This window comes from Nematolebias whitei, chromosome 19 (assembly GCF_014905685.2).
Source record: "Nematolebias whitei isolate Nwh7 chromosome 19, NemWhi1, whole genome shotgun sequence".
Lineage (NCBI taxonomy): Eukaryota > Metazoa > Chordata > Actinopteri > Cyprinodontiformes > Rivulidae > Nematolebias > Nematolebias whitei.
The window spans coordinates 22022049-22033082 of NC_056516.1; the positions used below are offsets into that span (position 1 = coordinate 22022049).

The following is an 11034-nucleotide window of genomic DNA, read 5'->3' on the forward strand; positions in this document are numbered from 1 at the left end:
TTATTTTGCCTTTCACTGCAGTTCGAACAAGATTTTTGGAACTAAATGAACAAAAGAAAGAAAAGTGGCGCCATACTCTGTGGCAGTGGTCCATGCATCACATGTTGGAGTTCTCTTACCCACCTTCATCAGTGTTTCAAAGGTTTTCTGGCCTCATTATAGAGTGTGGGAATGGCTGTATTAGTAACGTCAACAAAGAATAATCCAAAGTTTGAAAACTCAGTGCGCCAGCACTGGTTTTAAACTAATGAATTCAGATGCAAATCCTTTGCAATAAAAGTTGCAATGGGCTTTGTAATTTGCTTTACTTTTTCCAAGGTAGGTGGAAACTTGGCCATTGCTCACTCATTGGTCCTTGAATAGCAGCAGTGACTTGTAGCTACCACTGGCCAAAAATGGTTGGGTTGCTGCACTTCCACATCAGTTCCACCTACTGTGCTCTTCAACATGATGTTGTAAACATTGAATTATAATCAGTTTCTGATATTTATAAATTCCCAATAGCAATGTATCAAAAATAGATTATAATCTCCACCCTTGCTAAATAATTGTTTTTCTTCTGCCTCCAGGTGAGACCGGTGCAACCCTGTCACGCCCACAGCGCCCCCTTTCGGCCCGGACTGCCCACCATGGTCCGGCGCCTATGAAAGGGTATCATGTCAGCCGTAGCATGTCTCAGCACTCCTCTGGTGGTGGCGGAGGAGGCCCCTGCCACTGTGCTCCTGAGGACTGTGATGGCCTGGGCAGAGACTATTACCATGGTCACAGCGATGGCCATTATTATCCACCAGGAGGTCCAGCTGAGGCTCTGGCACTGGAGAGGCATCACTCCCATTCACATGCACACTCACACTCCCATAGCCACTCTGGAGGGGGAACCTTTCCCCGATCACACCCTAGCCAGCACCCACCTCTTCAGTCATTTGACTCTTGCGAGGAGTGCCTATCTTCAGGCCACGGAGGGAAGATGCACCGCATTCCCCCTAACTTGATGGACCAGTTTGAGAAGCAGGTACCCTTCCACCCTGATGGCTTTCACACATTGCAGTACCAGCGCACTGCAAGCGGGGGCACCGAGCAACGTAGCGAAAGCCCATCGCGTATTCGCCACTTGGTCAATTCTGTTCAGCGCCTTTTCGCAAAGTCCCATTCACTGGAAGCACCATCCAAACGAGAGTACAATGGCACGAGAGGAGGTGGAGACTACCGGAGTGAAAGAGGAGGAGGAGGACATCGGAGTGGAGGGGAGGATGGCCACTACTCTGGCCACCAGTCTCGTTCTACCAGGAGGAGTAAGTCTCGAGAGCGTAGCAAGAGTGGAGACTCACGGCACGAGTCGGGCAGACGTCATCGTAGCAGAACGGCAGGTTGGTGGAGCTCTGACGACAATCTGGACAGCGACAGCAGTTTCTTGGTCAGTGGGGGTAGACGGGGGTATCCCAGTGGGCACGAGAGCCTGGATGCTGCTATTCAGGAGCTCACCATGCAAAAACCAAAAGAGCGTGGTGGTGGACCTGGGTCTGGCGAGTGCATGGCATGTACAACTATGGCTATAGCTGGAAGTGAGGGAGGAGGACATCATGGGCACCACGGTCATTCTCTGAAAAGGAGCACCTGGTCAGCCATGACAGTGAGCCAGGCCAGAGAGGTTTATCCTTCCTCCAGGGGTGGAGCTTATGAAAAAGCTCTAGTGCCCATGGACAGTAAGCTAAAGGAGAGGACCTTCCACTATCTGCAGGTATGTGAACACCTACATTATCAACAAATGTATACCATATGTGACTACACCGTCCCCCACCATCTCTTATTTGTTTTATATGTACACATACAAGTGAATAGGCACCATGGTATTATGTTATATATTCACATAAGCTGTTTAATGAACGCTCACCTGCTACACATATGTAATTCTGCATTATAGACACTACTCTTTAGGAGTAGTACTTATTGAGCTCTGCCTTAAAGGGGCAAGTTATTTGAAAAGTCGTTTCACTCGGTCTTTTGTAGTCAGAAGAGACACTGATTGGCTAATCTGAACTACAGCCAGAGAACACTTCAAATCCACTGGGCATTGGTAAATGGACTGTACTTGTATAGCACCTTTCTATCTTATCAAGATTCTCAAAGTGCTTTACAACACAATCTGTGTCCTCATTTACCCATTCATACAGCTCTCTACTAGATCTCTACTCTACTACAAAGATTAATCAGAGCTTTATCACATTCATATACTGATGGGGCACACATCGGAGGCAATGAAGGGTTCAGTGTCTTGCCCAGGGACACATCGGCATGTGACTGCTGGTGGAATCGAACCCCAACTCTTGCATTGGAGGATGACTGCTCTAAGCACTCAGCCACAGCTGCCCAGGGTGTGTTTGCTGATGTGTAAGGAGTTGCTGGTGCTCCACATTAGCCTAAAATAATTAGAATTAGCTTAAATTAGCTTACAGTTAATCAAATGCATGTACATTGTAAAATACCAAGGCTGAACTCAAACTCACCAGTTTAAACCACCAAAAGTCACCAGATATTTTTAAAACTAATCTGTAGGGAATCACAATATAAAATCCCTCATCTGCTTCAGACACTTTTCTACCAAGCTTTGTCCTAGCTTGTCAATAATGTAACTATATGTGCATAAGTTGTATTTAACAAGACTATGAAAAAAAAAAAGACTACACAGACACGATGTTGAAGCAAGTCATCAAGTCATGGCTGATCTTTGTCACTCTGAATTGCTCTAGGTGCATTGAATTGTACCCCAAATAATTTTACAGTGCTATCTGCCAACTAATGATTTGTACTGAAAAGAAAGATATTTGAGATTTTGAACATTCATATAGCATATTACTGCAAAATGGCAACCACTGAATAAGAAATAATAAACAAAATGTTCAATTTACCACACAAAGTATATTTTTCTCCACCTTATCACCTTAAAAGTTGTCCTGCAAGAGCAAATTTTTTTTTAAAAGGTCACTTTAAACTTTCACATCATGTGTTGCCACGGTATGATAATAACAGTTGAGCCGATAATTACATTTGCCAAAAAGGTTTTATATCAACATGTTTTTTTTTTTTTGTTGTTTTGCAACTTTTGTTACTCAGCAATATACACACTCCTTTAAATTTTAGGACAATCTGATTTACATAAAGCCTTTTTCTCCTCAAACCATCCATCCATTCTTTTTCTTTCCCCACTTTTTCATTTTTAAGTCATGTCAGGAATGTTTGTGCCGAGCGCCCACGGCCATTGTGCAGGAGGCAGGCTACACCCTGGACAGGTCACGGATTGTTAGAAATCATTGATCCACACGCCTGACGTATTTACCTGCTTCCTCAAATAATCAATCCTCTACTTCTCTCATTCTAACCTCAAATGGAAATTTACCACTGCCCATTCACTGCGTTTGTGCACGTAAATCACCTAAAATAATAAACGGTAATTGCTGCCATAGAGCGCCTTTAGAATCCAACTGGGTGAGCACAAATAGACAAAAAAATAAATAAAAAAAACACCGAAACCTCCAGCTGTGTTCAGGTAGAGCTGCCATGCAGGCTGTGTTTCTACGGAAACAGCAGGTAGCCACTGGAGTCCTTGGTGTGTTTCCAACTCATCCATCAGACCCAGCTGAGGTTTGCTGATAGAAGAGAGAGCAGAGTTGTGTGTGTGTTACTGCTCAGAGGATAAACCCTACACAATGTGCCTCCATTCCTTGGGCTGCCATCACTTTCACACCTCGGGTCACAAGCAGAACTTTTCCTCTGCTCATTCTCATATCTCCAGGCGTCACTGGCAGCCTTGGGAGGGTTCGGTGGGGAGAAGGTGCATCGAGTGAACGCTGTGATGTGCTGCAGCCTGCCAGGCTGATCCACATCTCCAGCACCAGCAGCTGTGTTGAGCTGCACAAATGCAGCTCTTCAGATCTGTTCTTCCAGGATGAGACAGTTTAATTCAACTTCAAACATCATATTTCTGTATATGATAGCTTTGATAAGTCTGTTAAGTTGGGTTGTGGTGTATTATGAGTGGTTGGTAGACAGCAATCAGTCTGCTCTCTGTAGAACAATACAGACTTTGCCAGCATGCAGATAATGTCACACAACAACAAGGACGTTCTTTGAGAGAATAAAGGCAGAATGAACATCAGTCAAAAGTAATCCACAGTAATTTTGAAGTTTGAGTCTTTTAAAAAAAGCTTTGATTTGTCACAATCTTCCACTACTTCTCACCCTCCAGTATGAAATCGCCATGGTAACCACACGCCTGTGTTTGCTACTCCCTGACAGCACTCCAGACGAGACAGGCAGATGGAGACGCAGAGCAGAAATAAGGCTTGAAACAAAGTCACTGTAAAAAAAACAACTATAAGTTGTCTTGGAAAAGGTTTTTGTAAATGGCAAAAGAAGCCGTACCAAGAAATATTTCTTTATCTTGGTTTTTTTTTTTTAAGAACTTTATTTTTCATGATGAATGGTGAATATAAAAACTTTCGAGTCAATAATGGAAACGTTAACGAAAAAGAGTGTTCAGTTATATATTTTCATACAATTCATCAGATTAGGTTAGCATAGCTATTATACTAAATATTTTGGTCCTTTCCTTCTGATTCCTCAGAAAAAAATCTGACGAGTGGGCATGTTGAGCTTGTTAAGCCGGATTTGATTTGGTTTTGTTGCAGCGTCATGTGTGAAATGACCAAGGAGAGGAGAAGTCAGTCCGACACTTAGACTCCTCTGAAGAGTACCAGAGGTAGTCACAGAGCTGAGTTGGTGTGTCAGTGTAAAGTAGTGGACAATGTATTCAGCACGACGCTCGAACCAACGTTGTTCTAATTGTACTGTGATGCTGGCTCAGTTTTTGTAAGCGCACACCAACACGCCACCGAGCTCTTGCCTCTGCTTGACATGAGAGAAAAAAAGAAAACACCAGCTTTACCTGAGCATCTTTTTATTTTATTTTGTTCCAATAAGATGTAATCAATCTATGAAAAGAGCTTCAGACTAACATTCACCAGGTCCACAGACGTATACCGTAATTTCCAGACTATAAGCCGCTACGTTTTTCACATGCTTTGAACTCGGCAGCACGATGGGTCAGTGGTTAGCGCTGTTGCCTCACAGCAAGAAAGTCCTAGGTTCAATCCCCAGTTGGACCTGGGGTCTATCTGTGTGGAGTTTGCATGTTCTTCTCGTGCTTGCGTGGGTTTACTCTGGGTACTCTGGTTTCCTCCCACAGACCAAAAACATGCATGTTAGACTGCCTCCCTTGCAAAAGAGATCAGTGATCTCTGGTCGCTCACATAGCTGCCCACTGCACGTCTCTCTTGGGGGGCGGTCCACGTGACTCAATGAGACTACCTGTATAAAAATGGTTAAAACATTACTGAAAAGGTGACATTGGATAGGGGGCGGGACTTAGTTTCCCTACCCTCTGGGGGGCACAGCGAAGGATTTGCAGCCACACATTTGTGAATCGTGCATTTTATTTTTCATTTACCCTTTATTTATCCAGGTAGTCTCATTGAGCCACGATGAGAGACCTGTTTAGGGAGCAGATGGGGGTTGAGGGCCTTGCTCATGGGCCCAGAGTGGGGCGAATGATTTAAAGTGGCGCTCCAGCTGACAGCACAAGCTCAAGTGCGCAGGAGGAAGATGAAGATATTGATCAATGACTTCCTGGTAGGCTACTGTATTTTTCTTTTTCACCAGACACTGTCCAGAAAAAAAAAGTTTACAATAAGTATTTGTGTATGTTTCCAGTCTGTATTTAACAAAAAAGTTTTTTAAATCTTTCCGTGTATATATCTTGTGTTACAACCTGTGGCTTATAGACAAGCGCAGCCTGTATATGTACAAAATTATTGTTTTTTGTTTGTTTGTTTGTTTGTTTGTTTTTTGTGGGTGTGGCTTATATTCAGGTGTGCACAATAGTCCAGAATTTATGGTATTCACATAAGTCTGCTGCATTTGCATTTAGTATATGAGCTGATGGTGGCTACAACCCAGGATGAGTGTGAACTCATTTCCCACCAGTTACCAGCCAGCTCACTGCAAGTTTCTCAGAAATCTTAATTTTGTCCCTTCCACTGCACCGTACATGTTTGACTGTGTACTAACTGTAAACTCAGGCTGTGGTTTCCCCTCCTATTAGCAGAGTTGCGTTTGGACCTAAAAAATCCGACTCGACCCGGCCCGAACCCGTATCATTTTTTTTCAGAGCCCGACCCGAAACCGATTTAAAAAAAAAACTTTTTTTTTTAGTTAAGCTTTTACTGCTTTTGGAAGCAAATCAGTCTGACATGATTTAAAAGCGTATTTCAAAGACAAGACAATATAAGATTTCTTGTTTATTAACAAGATTATGTGGATTATTACAGTTATTATAATATTATAGGTATTATAATATTATAGTTATTAACAGTCGGTGAACACATGCAGCTGATGATCCAAATTGGGTCGTCAGCTGCATGTGTCCACAGACGCAGCAACTGAGTCCAGTTAAGCTTCAGGTGTCATTCTGGCGATCATCCATCTGGACTTTTTTTTACTTCTTTCAACCGACCGGTCAGCGTGCAGTCAAACGCTGGTGATCCAAGTTGGATTGTCAGCCGCACACGTCCGCTGACGCAATCAAAAGCCCAACACTGACCCGGTCCGACCATCCAGCATATTATTTTGGCCCGGCCCGAATTTTTGGGTTGGGCTGGGTTAGAAATGACAGCTCTCCCTCATAGTACACACAGATTACATGTTGACAGAAAAATAGGTAATTACATACAAGCCATAAAAAAGAAAACCAAGTCAAAGTTTGTTGTTTATTATACAAAGATCCATCCATTGTCTTTGACCCACTTCTTCCATTTTGGGTCAAGGGGGTCGCCGGTGCCCATGTCCAGCAATCACTGTGCGAGGGGTGGGGTCCACCCTGGACAGGTCGCAAGTCCATCACAGGGACACATAGAGACAAACAACCATTCTTTCTCTCACTCACACCTAGGGACAATTCAGAGTTACCAATCAGCCTAACATGCATGTTTTTGGTCTGTGGGAGGAAACTGGAGTACCCGGAGAAAACCCACGCATGCACGTAGAGAACATGCAAGCTCCACCTAGAAAGGCCCCCGACCGGGATTTGAACCAGTGACCTTCTTGCTGAGAGGCAGCAGCTCTACCAGTTGTGCCACCGTGATGTCATCTTATACAAATATCTTTATTTAAATTCTAAACTTATTTTTTAACAATGACCAATACGTTCACCTACCAAAACAGGATTTTGTTTTACAACATAGTACTCTGCAAGAGGTGCAAAGAAAATATTTTTTTAAATGTTTCATAAGTTTAACATCTCTATTACTTTATTTTTATCAATTACCAATGCACACTACATTAAGATTAGTATTTTTTGAAGGAATGCATATCGACCGCTGCATTACATATCGAAGTTTTAAACTTTGACATTGTATTTGCTCTGTTTGATGTGTTGGAGAGGACTCTCAGCTACTACCGTAGATAAGTTGAGCCCCATATCAGTCAAACTGAGTGTTTAAAGTCACTCATCTGTGGTCTCCATGTTGAATCGGGTTGACTCCAAAAGATAATCATTTACATTATCATGTCTCACTGCTGCTTGAACACACCATCAGATTTTTTTTTTGGCTCACAAGTCCAGAATACATGCTGCAACTTTTCTGCATCCCATTTCTGTTTTATGCATAGTTGAAATGCTCAGCTCCACCATATCCGAGGCCATGGTCTTAAGCTGGAAAAGGGTAGAGTGCCCTCTCCGGGTCAGGGAGGAGGTCCTGCCCCAAGTGGAGGAGTTCAAGTATCTTGGGGTCTTGTTCACGAATTAGGGAAAAATGGAGCATGAGATTGATAGGCGGATAGGTGCAGCGTTGGCAGTGAAGCAGGCGCTGTACAGGTCTGTCGTGGTGAAGAGAGAGCTGAGTCAAAAGGCGAAGCTCTTTATTTACCAGTCAATCTACATTCCTACCCTCATCTATGTTCATGAGCTTTGGGTTGTGACTGAAAGAACGAGATCATGGATACAAGTGGCCAAAATGAGTTTTCTCCCCAGGGTGTCTGGGCTCTCCCTTAGAGATAAGGTGAGAAGTTCAGTCATCTTTGAGGGACTCAGAGTAGAGCCGCTGCTTCTCCACGTCGAGAGGAGCCAGTTGAGGTGGCTTGGGCATCTGTTTAGGATGCCTCCTGGATGCCTCCCTGGTGAGGTGTTCCGGACACGTCCCACCGAGAGGAGACCCAGAGGAAGACCCAGGACACGCTGGAGGGAATATTTCGGCTGGCCTGGGAACACCTTGGGATTCCCACGGAGGAGCTGGACCAAGTGGCTGGGGAGATGGAAGTCTGGGCCTCCCTACTTAGGCTGCTACTCCCACGACCCGACCCAGGATAAGCGGAAGAAAATGGATGGATGAAATGCTCAGCCTTGTTTCTATTTAGAAATTTTGGCTTATTAGTCACAATTGTTCCATGAAGATCATTTCTGGACAGACTTCTCTGGACCTCGATCCCACGAGTTTCAGACAGTTCTGAGCTGAAAACACAGCTGACATTTTTCTGACTTCATCTGGAAACAAGAGAGTGACTTTTCTGTAAAAATGCAGAGTGAAAGCTGAGTGATGAACCACTGCTGAAATTGATTAAAGAAGCTGAAACTGAGTTGTAATAGCCAAAAATAAACAGAACAACTAAATCTAAAAAGTGCAAAACACTGGCTGAAAGTTAAAAAGCTAAACACTAGCTTAAGGCTAAAGGAAGCTAAACACTAACTAAAAGCTATAATTAGCAAAACACTAGTTGAAAGTAGCAAACAGCTAGTTGAAAGCTAAAAGTAGCAAAACGCTAGCTAAATGCAATACATGACTACAAGTTAACTAAAAGCTTAAAGTCAAAAAATGCTAACTAAAGACTAAAAGTAGCAGCTAGTTATCTAAACGCCAAACATTTCAAAAAGATGACTAAATGCTAAAAGTAGCAAAAACAATTTGTTTAAAGCTAAACATAGCAGAACTGTAACTAAAAACTACAAGTAGCAAAAGGCTAGCTAAAACCAAAGTACAAAAGTGTAGCTAAAAGTTTCATAAAGATTATAAAAAAGAGCAAGTTTTCTGAAGAAAAGGAAAATATTTCAACATATGTATCGTATTATTTAAATTATTATTCTATGGGAAAATATTTGTAAATGAAAGTCTAGGGTTTTTTTTTTAAGATGAAAAATACAAAAAAGCACAAATCAAGCCATCGATATCTTGAACCAGCTGAATGTTTTGACATATGCATTGGTAAAATATCACAATGTATGCAGAAATAATTGCAAAAAAATACAAATAACAAAAACAATAAAACATCAGTTTGAATTATCCTGATTCATGCCCAATAATTCAGAAAGAAAAATTGAAGTCAGGTTCTCTGGACAGTTGATTTTTGTTGTAAAGTTTCGTCTTTTATCCAAAACACTTCTTCAGTCTGAGGAGCTGCAACAAACTCAGTCTTATTCATTCATTCAACCTTTATTTAGACAGGTAAATCCCATTGAACCTCGAGGACTCATTTACAAGAGAGACCTGATTTCAACAAAGAGTGATGACAACAATAAACAGTTATAAAAAGTCATACTACAGTTTTGTTTTGTTTTTTTAACAAATAGGATGGCTAAAAGAAAAAGGTAACAAAAAACAGCTGGATTCTAAGGCAAATGTAGAAAACTAAAAACAGGAACATGTCTGCATTGGTCCCTGCCAGGAGTCCAACAGATTCTTAGAAAGAGCATCTTCTCATAGTGGATCAACCAGTTTGATGGTGCTCAGGTGGTTCCTGTAGTCCGCGCTCTCCACCACCGCCTGCTCAAACTGTCCAACTAGTTTGGGGCCAGTCAGTGGTCAAATAGTTTGAATTCACAAGATTAGGGGTAACGGGTCCTTTGCATTAACATTCACCAACTGATTCAAGAGCTGAGGTTTTCAGTGTTCTTCGTTACTTTGTGCCTCGACCAGCACATGATGAAACCACGGCGTTTTAAAAATCTTTGTTTGTCTGGTTGCTGTGCTCAGTCGGTGTTCGACCTGCCAGATGGAGCAACCTCAACAGAGTTTGTTAGTTTTATTAATTGTTTGTTGTGTTACTTTTAAATGAATAAATGAATAAAAAGTTTGTTCCTTACCCAGTTTGAATCTTCATGCAGTTTTTTCCTACTTAGTTGATAACTGTGCTTAGTCCTAAATATTAAAAAGATGATTATCAGCACCTGTTTGGTGTTACTGAGTAATAATAAAGCTGACTATAATCCTAAAATTTCCTGACTTTGTGTAAGCAAATCTTTAAGAATTGATTACTATATAAATATATATATATATAAATATTGAACACTACCATTTTCAGCTGCTAGATGGCACTTGAGTTGTATGGCATGCCGTTGTGTCATATAATAGGTAAAGTGTGGCTATTAATGACACAATTGGCTTGCCATAGAAGCCACCTTCGTCCAGCTCACCTGGAGCAACCGTCAAATCAGCTTCATTTTGCTACGCCGCCCCTGGGAAATGCAGCTAATTTGACCATTACAGTGCATTTATTAAGTAAAAGTACATCTGAGACACACCTTTACTATAATGTCGAGCCAACAAATAATTGTTGAGGCGCTTATCTTGTTAAATTCTAAAGAGATGCACAGCGAGTCGCCCTCTGCGCGTTCCTGTTTCCGCGTATCAGCTTTTGAAAATGCAGCTGATTTGACCGTCAAAATGAATTTATTAAGTGAAAGTTCAACTGAGACACACCTTTCCTATAATTTCAAGCAAACAAATATTTTTTTATAAGTGTTAATCTCGTTAAATTCTTGCTAAAATCCTCCCATACATACTCCCGCAGCCGCCATTTGGCAGCCAATCGATTTTTGGCACAACACTGGCCCACATTTCCGGGTTGTCAGCAGTGACACATAATACATGTGACGTATACGACAAAGCGACGTATACTGCGAAGCGACGTATACTGCGAAGCGACGTATAC

At 42.1% G+C, this 11034-nt stretch overlaps 1 protein-coding gene across 1 annotated transcript in view; it reads left to right on the forward strand.

Annotated features, from left to right (window-relative positions):
• Positions 1 to 643: 643 nt before the first annotated feature.
• The window catches only part of dlgap3 (discs, large (Drosophila) homolog-associated protein 3), a 31201-nt gene continuing 20810 nt past the window's right edge, over positions 644 to 11034 (forward strand). Inside the window, exon 1 of the mRNA XM_037693207.1 lies at positions 644 to 1738. Coding sequence (XP_037549135.1) covers positions 644 to 1738 — 1095 coding nt within the window. The remainder of the gene's footprint in view (positions 1739 to 11034) is intronic.